This window comes from Podarcis muralis, chromosome 3, assembly GCF_964188315.1.
Source record: "Podarcis muralis chromosome 3, rPodMur119.hap1.1, whole genome shotgun sequence".
Taxonomy (NCBI): Eukaryota; Metazoa; Chordata; class Lepidosauria; order Squamata; family Lacertidae; genus Podarcis; species Podarcis muralis.
In genome coordinates, this window is record NC_135657.1 from 16748270 (window position 1) to 16772051 (window position 23782).

At 43.2% G+C, this 23782-nt stretch overlaps 1 protein-coding gene across 1 annotated transcript in view; it reads right to left on the bottom strand.

Moving 5' to 3' along the window:
• Window positions 1-11399, bottom strand: part of THUMPD2 (THUMP domain 2 tRNA and snRNA guanosine methyltransferase) — a 13755-nt gene extending 2356 nt beyond the window's left edge. The window contains exons 1-9 of the mRNA XM_028724971.2: window positions 11106-11399; window positions 8797-8929; window positions 5649-6058; window positions 4622-4699; window positions 2956-3008; window positions 1973-2060; window positions 885-956; window positions 462-576; window positions 142-259 (exon numbers count right to left, since the gene is read on the bottom strand). Coding sequence (XP_028580804.2) covers window positions 142-259; window positions 462-576; window positions 885-956; window positions 1973-2060; window positions 2956-3008; window positions 4622-4699; window positions 5649-6058; window positions 8797-8929; window positions 11106-11246 — 1208 coding nt within the window. The 5' untranslated portion in view covers window positions 11247-11399. The remainder of the gene's footprint in view (window positions 1-141; window positions 260-461; window positions 577-884; window positions 957-1972; window positions 2061-2955; window positions 3009-4621; window positions 4700-5648; window positions 6059-8796; window positions 8930-11105) is intronic.
• Window positions 11400-23782: the final 12383 nt, after the last annotated feature.

A 23782-nucleotide genomic window follows, 5' to 3' on the forward strand; every position in this document is an offset into this window, starting at 1 on the left:
CCCTGCTTTAAATTCTCAACATCTAGTAGGTAACATGGCCACGTTGAAGTGTGACTTTCCTTTGTTTAGTCTGCAATACCATTAGCCAGATCCCAAACTGCAGTAGCAGTTCTTGTGCCTCAGATATCAGAACGCACATACCTTTCGATTTCTTGAAAAACGTCCGGCAGTAAGGTCATGTCTTTTGTTATTTTGAACTTCTTTCCAAAGGGGATGTCCGCAAGAACAACATCAATGCTTTCCGACTGAAATGGCAACGCTATGAGATATTTAGACATTTAAGCATGTGAAAAGCTCAGCCATTCTTCTTCTTTGTATATAATAATAGGGACTAACAGCTGACTACAAGGCATCACAAAGTATTTGATGCAGTCACAAATCATTGTTTCAATTACAATAAAGGAAATATAAAGCAATAAATTGATTTGTATAGTACTGCAGATACCCTTGCCAGCTCTTACCTGTCACAGAAGCTTTCAGTAACCCAATTTTATCCACTAGGCCTGCAGCTTTAATATTAGTGTAGGCTCCTTCTAATTGTGAATCACTTATGTCAGTCCCTAAATAATGCACATTCTGAAGAGAAAAAACAAACATTTACATTAGTTTTTTTTAAAAATCCCCATAAATTATCAAAATAATTACTGAGAATTAGGCATACTAACACCACCAACTGCAGAATCACAAGCTAGAAGGAATCAGTAGTTTGTGTTAGCATGAACGCCTAAGCTAAAAGTCAACATATTTTCTAGAGAGAAATTTTGGAACCTAATTTTCAGCCCCGCTGCTGCATATTAGAGGTTCATTATTTACAGATTTGGCCACAAGAGACTGCAATGCCATCTGTGGCCAGACATCACACTTGCTGTTATGACGGAGCTTACAGGCCATTCGGTCGCTGCTTCTAGGAGGATTGTTCCTAGCCCACATGTAGGATCCAGTACAAATGCACCAGCCTGTGGAGAAAGAAAGAAAGAAAGAAAAGCAAACACCACTATTCCATCTGTCAAGACATTAGGAAATCTGTCTTCTGGTACAAAGATCTTATCTACCAAATTAAAGGAAGCAAGAAACCAAGACTGAGCTTTCATGGTTAGGCTCCTCTGGTCAATGCTGTGGTCATTTAGAATAAACCACAAGAACAGACCTAGAATACAGACGATGCTGTTGTGTAAACAAAGATGTAGGAAGCATGGATTGAAATCTTGCCTTTTTTGCAGGATCAGTGGGTCACCTTGGGCAACTGACCATATCTGAACCCCATGCCCACCTGTGAAATTGCTCTACAATTCTCATATATTGCTAGCATCAATAGCAAGGGAATGGCAAAGCATTCTGCATAGTTGGGGCACTGTGTGAAATTAGTAACAATGGAGCTATTGCAGTTGAAAGGCATGTTGTAAACTCATGTAGCCCAATCTACAAACATGCCTAAATGTATCTGACCCAATAAAACTTATATCTCATTGCCTGTGGGGCACTGATGAATTATTTTCCATACGTTCATTAACAGTTCCTTTTCAGCAAGCCTTACAACATGGCTTAGGGCAGGGCTGGCGAACTGGTGGCCCTCCAGCAGTTGAGGGATTCCCAACTCCCACCAGCCCTGCCAGCATGGCCAAGGGAGAGGGAAGGTGGTGTTGGGAGCCCAGAAACATCTGGAGGCTCATGGGTTCCCCGCTGCTGGTTTAGGGTATTCATTATAATTCCCATGATGCACCTGGGGGCTGGAGCCAAGCAGAAACAGCTCCAAACACAGCACCATTTTTTGCGTGTTCAGTCAGAAATTAAGTCTGCTTGAGTTCATTGGGGCTTACTCCCAAGTCAACAGGACTCTTGACTGCCACCTTGGCCACTCCATGATACTACACAAGCTCTCGCTTGCATTTAAAATACTTCCAGTGGCAAGACTCTGGTTACTGAGAATTGCTGAGTAACCAAAGAGCAACTAAAACTCTACTTGGCTGATTACCTTGATTTCAGCAAGGGATGCCATAGCCCAAGCAACGGTAGATCGCAACCCAGCTGTTTTGATATATGATCTGTTTGCCAAGGGAAGTCTGCAAACAAAACACCATATTAAAATGTATCTCTCTCTCTTTCTCTCTCTCACAGAATTCTAATATACTCAAACTCTAAAACTATGCGCTATTGTTATTCCAAATAGATAAGAAGTTTTTATCCCCAAATCTTCAAATTTGTGAATAAGCTGGTGGCAAATCTTGTTTAAGATACAGAGACAAATGACAATGAGATATATTGTTAAGTACTTAGGACTAGAACAGATGGGAAGATAGCCCAGAAGAACCAGTGGAAAATTGTCTAGAAAAACAGATATACACACATGGGTACAGGGGAAGGAAAATAACTTTGCAAACAGCGGGACTAAAAGTCCATGATGAAATGCAAAAGACAGCAGTCACTGGTCACATTTAAACATCCCTGATCATTCTGGAGCTGACCTCACAAGTCACCATACTTTAATTCAGAAGTCTTTTGAAGTGAAATTGGAAAGATCTTTTCCACTAAAGTAATTGTCTCCCTTCTTATTGTCAGCAAGCACAACAGTTCCATCACAGTGACTGCTGCTATACCAGCCTGTTCTTATCTTGTATACATCTAATCTGGGCTCTGCAGAGAAATGCAACAAACGCACTGTTACCCCTTGCGTTTCATGGCAGTTTGGTCCTACTGCTTAGAATTTCCACACTCTGCACCAATGTATGTGTATATTATTTTAATCCATCAGCCATCTGAGAATAACAGTCCACAGATCTGATTTAAGGGGGCAGTAATTCATAAAGCCTCGTGCCACTATTAAAATGTCAAGTTTTTAAGGTCCCATGGGACTCTTTGTTTATATACAACAGGGAAACATAGTAACTCCTCAGAAATTTACTTCAATTAAAAGTGTCTTTTTGGACTATGAACTGTAGTTTTTAATGCAGTATTTACCTGAAAACAGGAATCCCAATCACAGAGTAAATGTCATTTAGATGCACAAAGATCTGAAAGGCAATGGAATCTTACAATGAAGAGTTACTTGCATTTCAGCTTTAGCTGATTTGAACTGATATATATATAATCTCAATGATATTTTCAATGGTATTTTTTTTAAAATTTAAACTAGCAAGCAATCTGGTTCTCATACAAAAGTTATTATACTGGGGGCTGTCTGTATCAAATAGGTACACCTTGTGGGCAAAGGCAATCCCTGGAATCCTCAGATTTGCACAGAAGTTGCAGCTGTGCAATCTGAGGTTGCACCATGGTGCATCTTCCAGTGCATATGTTTATACTGGTGCTGAGGATTGAAGAACAGAGGAAGAATTGTGGAGAAGAACCCAATGCAGTGCTGAACTCCTCATTTGTTTCTGCCTGGCTAAGAGTGGCATTAGTTGTTTCAAAGACAGCACTACACTATCCATGGAAGTTTAGCACAGGGTTTTGGCAGGAAGTCTGTAGGGCTGGGCTGTAAATTCTATAAGGAAAATATATATGAAAAATGTTTTCTTAAAAAAAGCACTGCCACAAGCATGAACTATCAAGGAATCAGTTTTATAGTTTAAAATTTGTCTTTTATCTATTGATTCTACTATAGTTCATATTCAGTTTTTCAATCTATCCTTTGTTGATAATTGAAATATCTGCTTATCCTGTTTCTTCTGGTTTAAGCCTCTTCTCTCTCTTTTAAATTTTTTTGTTCATTTTTCTTTCTTTTTGCTTTAATCTTGATTCTCTTCACAGGCTTCCTTTATTGTTGCATTTCGTTTAAACTTCTGAGATTAAAGCATCTTCACAGATTTGCCCTCTTCCATATCTAATTTCTTTGCTTTCTTTCAATTCTCCTTCTTGGCTCCTTAGTACTAAAGTTCTGATTAAATCACCACTCCCTTGTCCAACTTCTTGCCTAGGAGATTTCACTACTTTGCAGACCTTTATGCATGTAACTCCTCTTTTAGATATCCAGCTAGCATCCTCTTTATCCTACTTTGAAGTTATTTAAAAACTCATTATCTTTGCTCTTTCGTCTTTGCTTATTGTTAGGTGAATTACAGAATAAGACTAATTTTAAAACAACTCTGGATGTTGCTGACCAGAAACGTTTATTAGGGATGATGGCAATGATAGTCTAGTAACATCCCTGCTTTTAATAGGAATCAAAGGGGTTAATTTCACCCAGGTGGCAAAAGTTTCCCCTTTTAGAGTGTGGTGTTGCAGGTACAGATCTATGCATTAATTCTAGTATATTTTAAGTGAATTTACAAAATATAAAATTTGGACAGGGCTGCCATTCATAAATCAGAGAATCTCATAACTGCCAACTGGTTGGAGGTCTTCAGAAATTAAGCATCCAGAGACGGGTTATTGCAGGATCGCTGTGCTCTATTAGTACCTTGCTGTGTTAAAAACCTCTTAAGGTACCTGGATCTTTCCATTGTTGGAGACAGCATACTGGGTTAGAAGGGCACATTGGTTTGATTCCCAAAGCCTAATCTCAAAGGGACTTTGAGAGGAACTTAAGTGTACAAAGAAGTTCAACTCAGTCAGATCAAGACCTTTATCTGAGGAGCAAGAATCCACAGAGATTACCCACATTTCAATGTATTAATTTTGTTACCTCTATGTCAGGATTTCTCAAATCTGCTTTCCATCCAAAATTCTTCATAAGAGCTGTTCCAATTATCCTCCCCATCTCCTGAAAAGACAAATCAGCAACGAGAGAGACCTGAGCATGTGGCATGACAAATTGTTCCTGAAACTTGAAATGGCCAGGAAGAAAAGAAGATGGGTTAGGCTGAGATCAGTGGAAGCTAACCTGGTGCCTTCCATATCCTGTTATGTTAGAAACAGTTCCCAGCACCCTTGACCATGGTGGCTGGGGCCAAAAGATCTTGCAGTCTCAACTTATGCATGCTTTCTTTGAAGCAGATCCTGATAAGCGTAGTCCACATTAAGGACTGAAATTTTGAAATGACCCAATCCATAATTACTTGGAGGAAGCAATTATTTCATGGAATATTCTTCCAAACCGAAGACATTTTTGAAAAAGAGTTCAAAGAACGGAATTAATTGCTTCTTCCATGCTCTCATCAACATCTACTAAGAGCATTCTGCTTTACAAGACAAGACGTTATTTTTGCTTGATAACCGAACCTTCAGAATAGCAGTCTTGAAATTTATCTCGAGTATGGATAATCAAGCGTAATTCAGCACTCCACACACACCCCTTTGCCAATTAATAGGAATTCCAAAAGATGGTACAGAAGACAGCCTGTAAAGCTCAGCTTGCTTTTAAAAATATTATTTAGGATGCAGAATGCTAATGATTCCTATACAGCCCACTCAAGCAGTGCTATTTTTTCCTTATGCGCCTGCCATTCAGAAAACTTAATGACTACTGATTATGCATAACGAAGAAATAAACTCTCAGCCGCCTGCATAATAATCTGGGCTGGCAGCGCACAATCAAGAACATTTAACTATTTCCTTAGCAGCCTGATGCTGTATGTTGGGATTGTGTTGAAAGCAGCTGCATGCATCTTGTTTGTAGATAAGAACATAAGAATAGCTCTGCTGGATTCTGACCAGAGGCCCATCTAGTCCCACATCCTGTTCTCACAGTGGCCAAACAAATCCCCACAAACCTGAGCAGTAAATATTTTTGCAAGGGCTCCACTACAGCGGCAGGAAACTCTGAAGCTGAAGCAACTGCTGCTCTCGCCAGATTTCTCTTGAGTAAGTTCAGGAGTCTTTTCCAAAAACGATCTGCCCGAAGACAAGCCGTTGCTGTTAGGAACCTCGGTGGCGTTACAGCTCTGTTGGTTTTCTGTTTGAGTTTCACCAGAAACTGTCTCCGATATTAGTTCTCTCTTCTGTTTTTTATTTTGGATGCTGCCCTCCTCTTCCAGCTTCCGTTTCTGGGGGTCTGGACGTTCCTCACACCTGTTTTCTTCTTTCACCTCCTGGCAACGAAGACTTCTCCAAAGAGTAACCATATCCAGCCAATGCCTGGGAGTCTCATTTACAAGTTTTTGAACGTCATGAATTACTCTGCCTAAAAGAAATGAAGAATCTCAACTCATGTAACCTTAACACATAAATAGCACATAACAATAAACTGTATATTTTGAAGTATTAGAATATATTCCAAGAACTGTTTTCTTAGGGGGTGAGGGAATGCAATACTTTTCTCTCCTAAGACCCATGCTTCCTCCCCATCTTATCTAATCCGCCAGACTCTGCCTAGCAAGCCACTTTCCTCCTTCCTGGGCCTGGTATACTAAGACCTAAGAACCAAATCTAAGAACCAGAAAGCCACTAAGCTGCCTTAATCAGCTGGAGAGCTTGTGTTCAAGAGAAACACTCAAGCAAGCTTAGATTGCAATCCTACACCCAAATACACAGGAATAAGTCCCATTGAAATTCTGTGTGACTTCCTTTGGGGTAAACATAGCTAGGATTGTGCTATTATTTTTAAGTAGGTGTTAAACTTGTATGAAGCCTATGGTTATGTTTTAGCTATTCAGAGAACCAACGAATGTTTTCATTCCTGCTTTTGACTAAAATAATAAGGGCTTTCTTACTTCTTAATTAAGCAAATAACACTGAAAGCTATTAAATCACTGTTTTCTGTTTTCAAAAAAGGGGGTCTATTCCTCAAACACCAGCTGCATGGGATCCTGGAGATGTGTCAAGGTGTGATGATGATGGTGGTGGTATACTAGTTCATACACCTTGGTGAACATACAGCTCAGACTCTAGAATCCCACATGTACGCCTGTGTAGATCTAATGCTCCCATGTGGTTGCCTAAATATTCATGAGCAATAGGGGCTAAACAAGCAAGGTAAAAAGAAAGGAGGCCTACACTATCCTAGACCAGAATTTTCCATGTGTCACAGCACGTTAGTGTGTCAGCTGCAGCGTGCAGGTGTGTTGTGTGAACTCTCCCTGCACTGCTCCTGGGGCTGGAAAGAAGGGCTTAGTTTAACCTCCTGTTTGCTAGTAAAACTGAATTACTGTGTCGTGAAATGATGTCTAAAAAGTGTGCTAGGAAACGTTTGGAAAGCTCTGCCCTAGACCTTCAACACAATTTTTATTCAAAATGGGGTTGAAAGGGAGAGGGGGGCAGGGACTTGCTATGATAGGGCCCCTTTCAATTTCCCTATTTATTGAATAACCTAGACAGCATCTTAAAAAGCAGAGATATCACCTTGCCGACAAAGGTATGTATAGTTAAAGCTATGGTTTCCCCAGTAGTGATGTATGGAAGTGAGAGCTGGACCATAAAGAAGGCTGATCGCCGAAGAATTGATGCTTTTGAATTATGGTGCTGGAGGAGACTCTTGAGAGTCCCATGGACTGCAAGAAGATCAAACCTATCCATTCTTAAGGAAATCAGTCCTGAGTGCTCACTGGAAGGACAGATCGTGAAGCTTAGGCTCCAATACTTTGGCCACCTCATGAGAAGAGAAGACTCTCTGGAAAAGACCCTGAAGTGGGGAAAGATGGAGGGCACAAGGAGAAGGGGACGACAGAGGACAAGATGGTTGGACAGTGTTCTCGAAGCTGCCAGCATGAGTTTAACCAAACTGCGGGAGGCAGTGGAAGGCAGGAGTACCTGGTGTGCTCTGGTCCACGGCATCACGAAGAGTTGGACACGACTCAACGACTAAACAACAACAACAATTTATTGAATACACATCTTGTCCTTATTCCAACAAGCGCCGAGCAGCATCTTAAGCTTCACAACAACCATTTAGGTAAGTGAGATCTTGAGATAGTGTCCACCTGTCTAAGTACACCAAATGAGGAACATAGCCAGAGAGATGTCTTGGCTAGAGAGTTAGTTCCTTTGGGGCCCTCTGCAGCTTGCACACTGAAGACAGAGGAAGCTCCTTCCTACCACCTCCTGGAGCTGCTACGATGGCCATGTTGCCTGTGAGCTGGCTCAGTACCATATCTGCCTACCGTGCTGCAACAGCAGCCGCCGCCAAGAACCTGAGCTCCCAGTGAAGCACACTGGGAAAGCCCCTCTAGATGATGCCCCCCAAGAATCCTCACCCAAGATCCAGCAGCTAGCCAAGTACCTGTCTGACCTCAATGAACTGCTTAAGAGAACCCTCAGGAGCCAGAATATGGGTCTGTGGTGCTGATGGCTGTGATGATGCCATCAGCACCACCAGCAAACTGTAACTTGTAACGTGCTGGTCACTTGGAATGAATAGCAGCTGGAGCTGGGCGAGCACCTGAAAGGCAAGCTGTATCTGCCCAACAAATGTACACTCTGGGTTTGTCCCACCGCTTTCCCCCAGGAAGACACAAGGTTGCCACTGAATTGGACCAAACGGCAATTAGGTTTGCCATTTGGTCCAATTCAGTGGTAAAAAGTGTGTATAAAGAAGAGGGAAAAGCAGAGCATGGAAGAGCAGAACAACTGAAAATGTGCTTTTTGGGGGGGACAGGCCTTAGATGAAAAACAGTCCCGGTCCACAAAATTCACTGAACGGACAGATTTAGCAGTTTTTAGTATTGCTTGTCGTGTTTACTTTCTCGGTTATAACCTGCCCCGAGGTCTACAGATAAAGGGCAAGATGCAAGCTATGAAAAATAAATAGCTGAGCAGGAATCTGAACGACCGCTTACCACATTGAACCCCAAAGCTACTCAGCACTGACTCCTTTTAACAAAGAGGCAGGAAGGCCATAGGGTAGCCTTTCTCGCTGTGGAAGGTTACAGGAGATAGGCTTGCATGAGGCAAACCCACAAGACTACAGTAAAAAAAATAAATTACCTTTATTTCTAGAGATGGAAAGTGGAGGATATTTATTCAGCAGCAAAAACAACCGCTCCGCAGACTTCAGCTCCTTCAGCATACTCAGCTCTGCGCTGGTGGTGAAGAAGACTTTTCCCGATACATATTCCACCTTGACAGAGAATGCACACTGATTATATACTAAATCTGAAAATGGCATTGCCCATAAATGATCTGTTTATTATGATTTAGCTAGCTGATTTATACCCTGCTCTTCTACGATAGTCCTCAAAGCAGCTCACAACACTAACAAAATGGGCTGAAGCCACATGATATTTGAACATGGGATTTGAAACCACAGTGGACCTTTGCTTAGCCTTGCAAATGTGCCAGCCGTTTTATTGTTACACTGCTAGGAGGAAGTCCCAGTCCCAGTTATGACCGGGATGCAGACACTGGGTGGACTGGCACCTAACACTTTCCCAGGGAAGTTTGCCTGGAGCTTTCATTATACACCTTTAGGCGCCTGGCAAAAACATTCCTTTTTAACCAGGCCTTTGGTTGATCTGATTGATACACTATGCCAGGAGTCAGCAAACTTTTTCAGCAGGAGGCTGGTCCACCCTCCCTCAGACCTTGTGGGGGGCTAGACTATATTTTTTGGGGAAAAGAACGAATTCCTATGCCCCACAAATAACCCAGAGATGCATTTTAAATAAATAAAAGGACACTTTCTACTCATGTCAAAACATGCTGATTCCCAGACCGCCTGCGGGCCGGATTAAGAAGGCGACTGGGTCGAATCCAGCCCCCGGACCTTAGTTTGCCTACCCATGTCCTATGCCCTTTTAAAATGTGTTTTTTTGTGGGGGTGGGGGCTATTGGGTTGTTTTTATTTTTATTATGTATTTTGTGGTTTTATACCTTGATTTTATTCTGTGAACCTCACTGAGATCCCCAGGTATACGGCGGTATATAAATTAATAAATAATAATAATTACACTTAACGCACACCCAGAATGCACGCGACCGTTCCCTAAGGATCACAGCAGGAACCACAGTTGCCCCTGACAGAGCTAGAATCCCCAGCACCCTTAAACTACAGTTCCCAGGATTCTTCTGTGGTTTGTGGTGCGCGGAGAACTAGCCATGTGCTTTCAATGCGTCCTCAACACTGTTTTGTGGGCAACGCCCCACTGACCACGGAGGGTATGGGGAGCTCTCCCTTCTGAGCAAACAGGCAGAGAGGCTCCAGAAGGGAGAGGCCATGCACACGGCCGGATTTGATGAGGCCCTAAGCTACAGTACTGAAGGTAATGGGCCCTTTATATGTCCAGCTGTCCTTTGTCAACAACAAATTGTCGCTGTTTTTTGTGTTGAATATATGCTATATGGTAATTTATGGGCCTAATAGGTATCTGAAGCCATTTGCACAAAGCAAAATATGTATTTTATCAAAGTAATTGTTGAACTGAAATACAATTAAGAAGTACAGTGGTACCTCGGGTTAAGTACTTAATTCGTTCCAGAGGTCCGTACTTAACCTGAAACTGTTCTTAACCTGAAGCACCACTTTAGCTAATGGGGCCTCCTCCTGCCGCCACGCCGCAGGAGCACGATTTCTGCACTCATCCTGAAGCAAAGTTCTTAACCTGAAGCACTATTTCTGGGTTAGCGGAGTCTGTAACCTGAAGCGAATGTAACCTGAAGCGTATGTAACCTGAGGTACCACTGTATATTAATAGTGAAATACAATTAAGAACAAGTATATTAATACAGTGGGGGATGCACGTTCGCAACCCGCAGCGGCCGTCTGCGCACACACGGGTTGCGATCTGGCGCTTCTGCGCATGCGCAAAGCACAATTTAGCGGTTCTGTGCATGCGCGACCGCCGAAACCCGGAAGTAACCCGTTCTGGTACTTCCGGGTTTCGGGGGGTGCGTAACCCGAAAAAACGCAACCTGAAGCAGCTGTAACCCGAGGTATGACCGTAGTGAAATAATTATTAAGCTCTAACTTAAAATGATGTAGGTTTTATTTTATTTGCTTTTTATCTTATATTTTGGAAATGTGCATCTAGTTTTTTTACCTTTACATTTTTTTGCTCCCCCCCCCCCCCCGAGAGTTGGGCCATGAGCTATAGCTTGTTTAGCTTATACGTCAATCCGGCACTGGCCGTGCAGACGAAGCAACCTCACCCCGGGACAGCTCGCTCGTCTGCACCGAAGTGACAAAGGGAGCGTGTTTAGCCACCCATCCTCCTCTCCGCCGGCAAGGAGGCGGAGCGAGGCTCTCGGTCCAAAGGGATTCGCAGGACTTTCCTCGCAGCCCGGCCGGAGGGCCTCACCTGCGCGGCGTCCAGCCGAGTCCGCACCTCCCTCAGCAGGAAAGGCTCCATCCCGCGGCCCGCCGTGCAGAAATACCGCGCGGGGAGGCCGGCGCGGCAGCAGGGCCCTTTCGGCGGAGGCTGCCCGCCCTCGTCAGCCATCGCGGCCCCGCCGAGGGCCCGCCTTCTTCCGCCCAGGCGCCGGGAGCCGTTTGCCTCCTACAGGCCAGAGGCGAGGAAGGCCGCCGGGGCTCTCCTTTGCCGCGCCGCTTCCTCGGGGGAAGGGGGGAGAAGTCCCCGCCTAGTTTGGTTTCATCCCTTCCCAGAGGAGGCGGTGGCTCCGCCATGTTTTCCCCTCTGGGGGGGGGAAGGAGCCTTGGCCGCCCTTCACTTTGAATTAGGGTCCCCCGAGGGTCATCTAGCCCAACCCCCGGCGATGCAGGAATCTCGGCTGAGAGCACCCTTGACAGATGGCCAGCCAAGCTCTGCTTAAAACCCCCCAAGGAAGAAGAGTCCGCAAGCTCCCGAGGGAGTCAAACAGCTCTTACCGTCAGAAAGTTCTTCCAGATGTTGGGTCGGAACCTCCTTTCTTGTAGCTTGAAGCCCTGAGTTCGAGTTCTACCCTCCAGAGCAGGAGGAGAAAAGATGCTTGTTCCCTCTTCCAGGGGACAGCCATTCGGATATTTGAAGATGGCTATCGTATCTCCGCTCAGTCTCCTCTCTTGAAAGCTCCTTCATAAGGCTGGGTTTCCAGATCATCTCAGTTGCCCTCTGCACATGTTCCAGCTTTTCAATAGCCTTATTAAATTTGGGCGCCCAGAACAGGACACAATATTTCAGGTGTAGTCTGACCAAGCCAGAATAGATGGGGACTATGACTTCCCTTGATCTATACCCACCACTATTCGCTTCTTTGGGGCTAATTTTTATAAAGAGCTTTAGGAAGTGCAGCCTTTATTTATGTTTGCTGCATTTATATCCCACCGTTTTTCTCCAAGCAGCTCAGGGCAGAAAACATGGTTTTAATCCCTTCCTCGTTTAATCTTCCCCTGCCAACCCTGTGAAGTAGGTTAGGCTGAGAGGCAGCAGCTGGTCCCCAAGGTCACCCAGTCAGCTTTGTAGCCCAGTTAGGATTTGAACCCTGGTCATAGTCCATTCTAACCACTGTGCCATGCTGCCATCCTATGCATGCCTACACAGAAGTCCTGAGTTCAATAGAGTTTAATGCAGAACTGAAAGACACTGCCAGCTGGTGGGGTGGCTAGCCTAGTACTGTACTGGTTCAGAAAGGTTTTGTGCTGCACTTAAAAGTCATGACTTCCCCCAAAGGATCTTGGGAGATGTAGTTTATTAAGGGAGCCAAAAGTTGTTAGGAGACCTGGTTCCCCTCACAGACCTACAATTCTTAGAGGGGTTTAACACCCAATCCCTCTTCCCAGGGATCTCTGGAAATTGTAGATCTGAATATTCATACTGATTAAAATTATTTGGAGGACCAGTTATTCCTGAATAATAAAAAGGATCAAGAAAGCATAAACAATAACCCACAGGTATTGGATAGTCAGGCTGATTGATTCTCTAGTTGCAGAGGTTTACTGGCCACCCCTGTTGGCATGGTGACAGCCTGGGCAGCATTCAAACATGGACATTCTGATGTCACGCATGATGTCATAAACGGGTTATGCTCAAAAGTCTTGGCAGAGTTAGAAGCAGTTAAAGTCAGCCCATGTCTGAACTCTGGCAAGGTGGATCAACATGGCAGGTAATAAATAAATATTGGGGCTATATTGACTTTTATCATAGGGGAAGTGCTTGGGAATAAGTAGAGTTTATTTGACACTGCCCCCTACCCAGTAAAATTAATTGATGAACCAACAACCTCTACATAGGAAAGGCCAAAGAAACTTGAATAATCCAGAGATAACAGAACATTTCAAAAGGGGTTTGAATTATAAAAATGCTATAAACTGATGAAAGGAGTTGGGGGGTTGGAGGTGAATTTATTGAATAACTTTGGATCATTCATTGGAATTGTTCATTGAGATCTATTAGAACTAACTTCTGCAAGCAGGCTTCCAGCTACGCACAACTATCAATTAGGCATAGGGCAGGAGAGCAAGAATAAAATTTGCTGGAGATTCCTGCATTGATAGCTCTGTAGTTGGAGGGATTTATACTCCTGACCCCTTGCTGTTGGCACGGAGACAACCGGAGCTGAAGGCAAATATAACATTCTGCTGTCATGAATGATGTCACAGACAGCATAAGCTCCAAATTCTTGGCAGTTGTCAACAGAGAGTTAACAGACAGACCAAATTTGAACTCTGGCAAGATGGATATTTGTAACAGGTGATGAGTTTATTTGTGGGGAGGGGGTGTCTATTAACCTACAAAGCACTCCAGGCTAATCACTACCTTGCCCATCTAAGTGTCACAAAGCTGCTATACCATTTTGCAACTGCTATAAAAATATCTGTGAATGTTCTAGTATGTGTGTGCATGGGGACCTCCATTAAATCAAAGCCATTCAAGCACAGGAGTGTGGAAATGTATAGTCACCCTTTGAGGCAGAATGTTGGAAGATTCAGGACTGATAAAAGGGCTTCTTCACTCAAAGCATAGCGTAACTGTGGAACTCACCACCACAGGAGGCAGTGACCAAATGGGATGGTTTTAAAAGACAATGAGATAAATCAGGCATAGGCAAACGTGGCCCTCCAGCTGTTTTGGGACTACAACTCCCATCATCCCTAGCTAACAGGACCAGTGGTCAGGGATGATGGGCGTTGTAGTCCCAAAACATCTGGAGGGCTGAGTTTGCCTATGCCTGAGATAAATTAATGGGAGATAAGGCTATATGTGGCTACTATCTGTGGCTACCACCCAGGAGGACTCCCCTGCTCAGCGCCTGAGGGTCCCAGTCCTGCCCTCACCACCTGGCCCAGGGCGGGGCCTGATGGGCTCTATAAAGGACTGCTGCCATTGCCGCTGCTGCTGCTGGGCAGAGAGGGCTCTTGTTTTGTTTTTGTTTTTGTTTTTTATTTAAATTGCTGCTATTTTTTACCTATGTCATTTTAAACTGTGATATTAATGCTGTATTCTTAGTTTTAGATTTTGATTTATGTGGAAATTGTTTCCCATTTGGTTTTGCATTTTTTGATGTGGTTTATTTTTTAAAAGGGACGCGGGTGGCACTGTGGGTAAAACCTCAGCGCCTAGGACTTGCCGATCGCATGGTCGGCGGTTTGAATCCCCGCAGCGGGATGCGCTCCCGTCGTTCGGTCCCAGCGCCTGCCAACCTAGCAGTTCGAAAGCACCCCCGGGTGCAAGTAGATAAATAGGGACCGCTTACCAGCGGGAAGGTAAACGGCGTTCCATGTGCTGCGCTGGCTTGCCAGATGCAGCTTGTCACGCTGGCCACGTGACCCGGAAGTGTCTGCGGACAGCGCTGGCCCCTGGCCTCTTGAGTGAGATGGGCGCACAACCCTAGAGTCTGGCAAGACTGGCCCGTACGGGCAGGGGTACCTTTACCTTTACCTTTACTTATTGTTTATGGTTTTTGTAATTATGTAAATCTTGTTATGCTGTAAGCTGTCTTGAGCATTGTTTTTTTAACTGTGGAAAGGCGACAAATAAAAATGATGATGATGATGATGATGGCAATGCTCTGGAAACTGCAGGAGGGGAGAATGATCCTGTTCTCAGTTCCTGCTTGTGTGCTTCCAACAGGAATCTGGTTGGCTGATGCGAGGACAGGATGCTGGGCTAGATGGACCATTGGCCTGATCCAGCCGGCTCTTCTTATGTTCTTACATTCCCTTTACTTGAAAGAATGAGGAAGGCATTCCAGGCTGGAGGACTTTGAGCACATAGGAACACAAGACCACCGGACTGAGGAGTCGGCATTGAAAACGAATAAGCAATGTATATTCATTTCATCTAATCGCTAGAGGGCAGTGTTGGCATTTGAATGGTGGATTTATCTCTGCTGGTTGACAGAACTTGAGCAAAAATGCTCAATAATTCCCTATCAGGATTTCTGATCTGTTTGAATAATTTGGCACCACAGCAATCTTCTGATTTTCACAGAGCTGGGTGAAATCTGTATAAAATCAGCAGATGAATGAGGCTTATATTCTGTTTAACACTTCAGGTCCTGATTCCTGACCTAGATTGGGTTGACTACCAGAATGCGCTTTCATTCTCTGCGACCTTTCGGTTTTGTTTTAACTGGTAATTCATTTCCTTTCCTTTCAGAAAGATGGCAACGAAAGTGCAATGCCTCTTGTGTTTATGAACCAGTATGGATTGCCTGCAACTAAAAATTACAAATTCTATCGAGGGATTTTAAGCGATATTGCTTCCTTGCTGAAACTAGAAATTTTTAAAACTCTAGATCAGAGGTGAGTAGCCTTCAAGGTTGTGGGATCTCCTTTTCTTTTGTCTAGAACCCCAAGGTTCTAATAGCAGCCAAGTGCAAGATAAAATGAAATAACAGCACCTCTTCAGCCAGGTAAGTGTCTTCAGTACTAGAACTGAGCTCATAGTCCTTTCACACACAAAAATCCAGTCCCAGCTTCCCTTCACACTTTCTTTGTTTCGGCAGCCTAATTTGGGGTGGGGTAGATTTTGTTAAGCAACAAAAAGAAATCCTTATTTACTGTAAATCAGCCAGAGATGTTCGAATAGATCTCAAACTACTTTCTGACCATCCCTGTTCTAAATCTGTAATCTGCCTTACAACAAAAGCTCATGACAGGTAAGGTAAAGGTAAAGGGACCCCTGACCATCAGGTCCAGTTGTGACCGACTCTGGGGTTGCGGCGCTCATCTCGCTTTATTGGCCGAGGGAGCCGGCATACAGCTTCCGGGTCATGTGGCCAGCATGACTAAGCCGCTTCTGGCAAACCAGAGCAGCGCACAGAAACGCCGTTTACCTTCCCGCCGGAGCGGTACCTATTTATCTACTTGCACTTTGATGTGCTTTCGGACTGCTATGTTGGCAGGAGCAGGGACTGAGTAGCGGGAGCTCACCCCGTCGCGGGGATTCGAACTACAGACCTTCTGATCGGCAAGCCCTAGGCTCTGTGGTTTAACCCACAGCGGCACAATGACAGGTAGCAGTTAGTAAACATTTTTTTTTTTAAAGGATACCTGCCCTTAATGAGACTCAGGAGTTGCCTGCACTCTGAGCTACAAGGGAGTTTTTGTTTATTGATTTAACCCATGATCTTTATCTGACTCTTTAAGAGGTTCTCACAGCAATGGCTTTAAATGACTCTGCATAGTCTAGTGTGCTGGCAGAGACAAGGCATGCTGAGTAAATTTAGGGACACAGGAAGTTGTCTTATACAAAGACATACGCTTAACCTAATTTGATACTGTCTATGGTGCGCCCATTGACTAGAGTGGCAGAGACTGGGACCTCTTGTAAGCAAAATATATGTACTTCCACTGAGCTGGGACCCAGCTAGAACAGTTGAGGCCCACTAAGCTGCCTTCATTTTGTGCTGAGTTCTCAAGAAGCTTGGAAGTGGCAAGAAAGGGGCTATTTCTGATGTTTCCAGGGAGCCTGCTGCAAAGGAAGCAAAGCCAGCCCTAACCTTAGGCAGAGTGAGGCAGTTGCTTCAGGCGGCAGATACTAAAGGACAGCGAAACGCAATAAGATGTTGGGGGACAGAGCGAGGTGCACTATGTTGCCTTCTTTGTGCCCCCAAAGCTACCCTGCTGCCCTCAGGTGCTGAGGGAGACGCTGTGCTGTTCGCCAGTGCTGACGTAAGATTTCTGTCAGGTGGGTTTCTAGCCTCAATGGCTATGTTCCACCTTTACTGTCAGAGGCAGTACCGGTATGTTTCTGAAAACCAGTTGCTGGGAATCACAAATGGGGAGAGTGTTGTGCTCAGGTACTGCTCTTGGGTTTTCTGGTAGGCTGTTGGCTCTTCTTTTTTTATTGCATTTTTGAAAATTACAGAGAGAAAAAGAGTAAATAAGAAATTACGCCCAAATACAGAAAAAGGAGAGGAAAAGAATAAAAGAAAAAATACAAAAAAGAAAAAAAATTAAAAATATGCACACAATTGTTCAAAGGATACAAACCATAATTTAAATAGCTATACAGTGGTACCTTGGGTTAAGTACTTAATTCGTTCCAGAGGTCTGTTCTTAACCTGAAACTGTTCTTAACCTGAAGCACCACTTTAGCTAATGGGGCCTCCTGCTGCTGCCGCGCCGCTGCTGCACAATTTCTGTTCTCATCCTGAAGCAAAGTTCTTAACCCGAGGTACTATTTCTGGGTTAGCAGAGTCTGTAACCTGAAGCATATGTAACCTGAAGCGTATGTAACCCGAGGTACCACTGTACAAAAGGCTCCCAGAAAGAAATTACATTAATATTTCTTCTTTTCTTTCTTTCCTTACAGTCACTTTCTTCCTGTTCCACTAAAATTCTTTGAATGTTAATTGAATGTTAATTGACTTCACTCTATATCTCTTTGCAGCTTCAACACTTCTCATTAGTTACCAATAACCTGTATTCCTTTATTCAAATCAATTTTTCCCATTATATCTGTGAAATTAATCTAAGCACAACCAAGTATTATTTTTGGAAGCATATTTAGTCTGATAGTTTTTGAAGCAAACCCATTCCTTTTTTACCTTGTCACCTGAGTAGTTTCTTATTAGTTCTTTCATTTTGGCTAGTTTGAGGTACTCACACTCGTCTTTTGTTGGTATTAGCTCACTTTTCTGGTATTTTGCTATTAATATTCTAGCTGCTGTTGTCAAATAAAGAAACACTCTTTTATATTTATTTGGGATGCTTATCGTTAAAATGCCTAATAGGAAAGCTTCAGGTTTCTTTAAAAAGGTATGTTTTAGCATTTTCTTTAGCTCTTCATAAACCATGTCCCAATTTTTTTTTATTTAGGGACATGTCCACCACATGTGGAATAGGGTTCCTTCATTTTGTTTACATCTCCAACACTTATTACTGTTATTTTTATTTATTTTGGCTGATTTGCTTGGGCTCACGTACCATCTGTGGATCATTTTCATAAAGTTTTCTTTTATCAGATAGCACGTGGTGAATTTTTAATCTGTTTTCCATAGTTTTCCTCATTTTTCCACCTCAATTGGATAACCAAAATCATGTGCCCATTTCACCATCACTTCCTTCACCACCTCGTCCTTAAGGTTCCAATCCAATAGTAATTTATATGGTTTTGGTCATTTTTATTATTATTTAATAAAAGTTCTTTTTCTAAATCTGATATCTTTGTGTCAAATCCATTTATTTGTTAGTCTGACTTGAAAATTTCATTTAACTGTTGGCTCTTCTAATGTTCTGTACATAGAATAGGAAAGATCCATCTTGTCTGAAAGTGGAGAGATTACACTTTCCCCCTCAATCTTTCTGTTGTATGAAGAGGAAGTAGGAGAAAGGGGTTAAAATTTCACTCATTTTAATTTCTGAGAAGCCAAGGAACAACAGGAGAGATGATGTAGGCTGCTTCATTCTTCCTAGGCAAGGTAAGGTGAGAGATTCCTCTCTAAGCCCTTGTGAGATGTGCAAAAGAATTGGGAGCTGGGGCTCTCCCAATATTATCTCGACTAGATTAATTAAAGGAGCAGTATATAGCTTTCAAAGTCCCCCGATGGATCTCAGACTTTTAAGTGGCAGTCTCTTCTTCAGGCAATTCATGCAGCTTCATAAGCACTGGGGACCTTCATATTTCATTGCAAATCACCTCCCCCCCCCTTTTTTTGATGAAAGGGCGAGAAAACGAATTCCTAGGTATGATGAGATGAATTTGCAAAGGATAATAGAAACGCGTTCTGTTAGGCTCTCTCGAGCTGCATTGCAGGACCAGAGGAATGTGAAGGAAGGGAGCTGAGGAAGGGGTCTTAAGACAGAGCGGGAAGCAGCCTTTATATCAGGTCAGACCATTGGTCCATCTAGTCCAGTATTATCCACACTTGCTGGCAGCAGCAGTTCTCCAGGGTCTCAGACGGAGATGGTTCTCATCATCTGCTAGTTTAGGAATCGGACTCCAGGTGTTGCTGGACTACAGCTGCTATCATCCCTGGCCTTTGAGGAAACCCAGCCAGATGGGCAGGGTAACAACAACAACAACAACAACAACAACTGGCCTTGGTGGGAGTGAAGTTCAACAATGTCCACAAGTTCCTCATCCCTATCCTGGCCTGTCAGGGAACTGCCATCGGAGCCAGAGGGAGAGGGAGGGCTCCAGAGGGATTCCGGAGAGCGTCCCGGGAAGGAGAAAAGCAGCACATCTTCTGGGGAAGGAAATCAGCGTAGCACCAGTGGAAAAGGGGGGCAGATGGGGGAATCGGCGAGGTGGCTCCATGACTCCTCGCCGGGGACCAGCGGGGAGAGCACGGGTCCTCCGCTGCCCACACCCTCCCTGTGCAGAAGGCTTCCGCGCAGGGAGACTAGGCGTCAAAGAGCTTCTTTGCTGGAAGAAGTTCAAGAAACGCCCACTGACGGATTCTGCCAGCGATTGAGACAGCCATGGGTGAGTGGCTGTCCAGAAAGAAAGGGTTCACTCAGGTAACCAGCCAGGTGTGGCGCCGATTTACGCACAAGCAACCACTAGAACCATTACATGGCCGATCTATTTAACTGGAGATGCCAAGGATTTGGTCTGACTCCAGACTTTTGAGGGGAAGGGGTGGGCCTCCCTAAACCTACTGCCATTTGGGCAGCCCATGGTGGCCGTGGCACCACTGCAGTCACCAGCACCATCATCTTGCTTGCAGTGGTGATGCATGAACCTGTAGCCCACATGGGTGGCATGAGTCTCAAATTTGGCCTGCGAGGTCAAATATGTGTCCCACACCTGGTGTGACATCAGCTGTGTGGCAGGTAAGGATGTTGCTACAGATAAGTAATTCAGAGTTAATAGTGAGCTCCTGATCAGTTCCTTTCAAGCTGGGCTGGCTGACAGCATGAAAAGGGCTCCCTCTTAGTGTTGATTGGTGCTTTGTCTGTTTGCTGTGGTTACAATCCAAATCACAGCTGCAAATGGACTTCAAAGGGGCTTTCTGTAACTGCTAATCAGATGAGTTTGAGCTCCTTTGAACTTTGAGTGGCGGGTAGGATTGACCACCTGCAAATTACCTGATACCATTATTGCCATCAGGTGATTGGCCGGTGGGTGCCTGATACATTCGGGTGGGCCTTGGTACTGTCTGTGAGCCCAAGCAAATGCCCTAAGCTGATGCCTAGGCTGGCTCGTTTGAACCTGGCCATTTGGATTCCTAGGCTAGCTCTACACTGACCTTCTAAACGTTATTAGAATGATATTAGATGTATCGTTCTAAAACGTCACTGGGCATATTGGTAAATTAAAAATGTTCCTACCTTGTTTTGTCGGTAAAAAAGCAGCTTCCCTATTGCCAGGTGTTGGTTGCTCTGCACGACCCTATGGTGTCGCATTGTAATAACACATTATAGGGGAGAGACCCCATCAGGCAAAGCCTTCTTCCACCTGCCTTGCCCCCCCCCCCCCGGCCCTGGGACTCCTCATAAGGAAGCTGTTCCTGGAGGAAGAACTGTGAGGGGGAGAGACTCCATCAGGCAAGGCCTCCTTCCACCTGCCTTGCCCCCCCCCCCCCCAGTCTCTGCTTCTCGTATTGTATTATGTTGTGCACTGTGGTTTGCTGTGTTTTATTGATTGGAGTTTAGAAATTACTTATTGTAACTGTTAAGAGTGGATTTCTGTTTAATTTTGAAATGCTGATATTTAATATTACTGTATTCGCTATTATTTTAATGAATGTTGAATGTTATTTTATTTGTATATTGTATTATGCATATTGTCTTATTTATAAAACGTTAGCTGCTCTGAGCCTGGCTTTGGCTGGGGAGGGTGGGATACAAATAAAATTTATTATTATTATTATTAACATTACAAGCAAAACATAATGTGTTCATTACGTTATGAAAATCATTCCTTAATTCTTCCTTAACATTATAAACCATGAGTGTAGATTTGCCACCAATGTGTGCTATACTGAACAATGGTTAGATGGTTTTTCCCCACATGATATACACATTTTGTTAGGCTCATAGACAGGAAAATGAGGTTCGAAAGACTGAGAAAAAACCTAAATGGTGCATTGCGTCCCTTTATATTTGTCTAATAATTTGGGTTTATTTGCAAATTAAAGCTTCCAGACTATACAACCTATTTTCCTTCCCATTTAAAGTTCACCATCCACTGGGCGCCATGGAATGCCTCCTCTTGGAGTTTAACCAGTTGTAATAATAATAATAATAATAATAATAATAATAATAATAATAATAATAGGCTGGTTGGCATAAATCAAGCATTTGTGACTACTTGCAGCTTATTTCTAGGTAATATTGGTTTGGGAAATGCTTGTGCCCATATGCATTTATTTTCCTTGAGCTATGAAGACTTGTAGAACATATTACGGCACTTGTATCAATTTCTGCTGGTGTGGTTAGGAGCAAGGGAATTTGTCAATACTATTTGAAATTCCATCTCACGAATAGCTACACATTTCCTGCGTTTTTTACTTGCGTTTTCTGACAACTGAGCTATAAACGATGGGGAAACATTTCACCACAGCTTAGAAAAATCTTACAGAAGAAATGACAGTACATACGCGTTATTTTTTTAAAGGTGGAAAGTAGACAAACCTCAATAAGGGAGTATTTCCGCACACACAGATCTTGGAGGGTTCAAATCAATGTGAACCCTAACAAGAGACAATTATGGATTATTACTTCCATTGCGTGCAAGTAAGTAGCCAAATATATTTGGAAAGGCAAACTGGCAGGGACTGAATTCAGAGGCATATCACAGTATGCAATATCATAAGTGCGATCATCATCAGCACTGCACTGAATATTTGAAGGTACTGTATAATATATAACCTGATCTGCTCTCTGGCTCCACGGTTTGCAGTAATTACTTGTCTGCATAAACTGGGCTGAAACAGACCTAAAAAGACCCATTTGATTTATTTAATTGGAGATTCTTTTGTAATAACCTAAATAAGATGTAAGAGGTTACTTATGCGAAAAGCTACATTTTTGCCTCTGAGCTAAGCAACAACAAACCAAGATAATATGCAGCATAATGATCAGGTTACTTACAAAGAATCAAGATCAGATAAGAAGCTACATTTCTCTCCCCTTTCTTTCTCTTTCACTCACCACACAAAAATATTTTTTTTAAAAAAAATGGAACTCCAGTTCTTTTTGTTGTCGTTTTTGTTGTTCTTTGAAATAAAACCAAATTTGCTGCAATGATATTACTTTTTCATTTTGTTAAACAAAGGTTGCACACCTTTTTATATATCTTTCCCCAGTTTAGATTGCATTTTCAGTGCTCAGAATGCACACAGATTTTCTAATCCATTGTGAAAGTATAATGGATGGTGAACCTTCATACCTTCCTAAAAAACAAAACAAAAAACAATTCAGGACATTTGGCCTATGGTTTATACCCAACCTAAGTTGCAGCACAATCCTATACCTCTCCAGTGGTGTAGTGGGGAGATGCGAGGCTGTAGAGCTCCAGAACTTTCTTCAGAGCAGGAACGATCTGCTGGAGTACCTGGGGGATTGAGAGATCCGCTGGGCTCTGGCAAGTGAATGAGGTGATAATGAGTCTTTCAAGTTTGTTTTTTAACATTAGCTTCAAGGAAGCCAGCAAATGGGGAAAATAAGCAGAGGCTTGCTCCTTTCCTTTTCTTTGATGGTGTCCCTACGTCATGTAAGTAGTTTAAACGCTAACACTACTTGGCCAGATTGTTTGCATTTCTGATTAAAAGCTAATATTTGTATTTCAGCTGGCTGAAGATCTTTTGTTAAAGCTCTCAGTGTATTCCACAAGTTTAGTCAACTATGCAAGCAGAAGTGAGCACCACTGAGTTCAGTAGAGCTTACTTCCAGGAAACTGCATAGGACTGTGGCCATAATGAGTCTGATAAATAGGGTACTACTGTATGCTCTGTGTTGCCATTCTCTGGTGTGGAAGTTTGCATGTATATTACTGGATTAACATCATCACCATCCTCATCATCCTAATAATAATAATAATAATAATAATAATAATAATAATAATAATAATAATAAAAAACTTTTATTTATATCCTGCCCTCCCTGGCCAAAGTCAGGCTCAGGGCGGCTGACATCAGATATATAACATTAGTATAAAATCAGACAATAATTAAATTACCTCCTAAAAACAGGTCAAAATCAAATTAAAGTCTAATTAGATGGCTTTCCGCAGGGTTAGGGTTGGGAACAGTAAGTGCTCATCGGCCCATGAGTTTTGAGATTCTCCTGGTGTGTGTGTGTGTGTGTGTGTGTGTGTGTGTGTGTGTGTGGCTGTTGAGGATGCCATGATGAGCTCCACCACTTCAAAATGTACCACCACACCAGAAGCACATCTCATTGTGTTCAATGGGGCTCACCAGGTAAGTGGGTACAGCCCTTCAGTTATAGTCCTTAGGTACTATTGAAATCAATGAGATCTCCTTTGATCATGATTCACTTTTCATATGGGTTTCAATGGACTACTTAGCACTACTTCAGCTGGATCCAACTCTATATTTCTGTAGAAAAAAGAAGACCCTCTTTAACTATGTAATAGTTTGGTGGAATTTCAAGAGTTCTAGACAAACTCGCATCCTGATTCAGTTC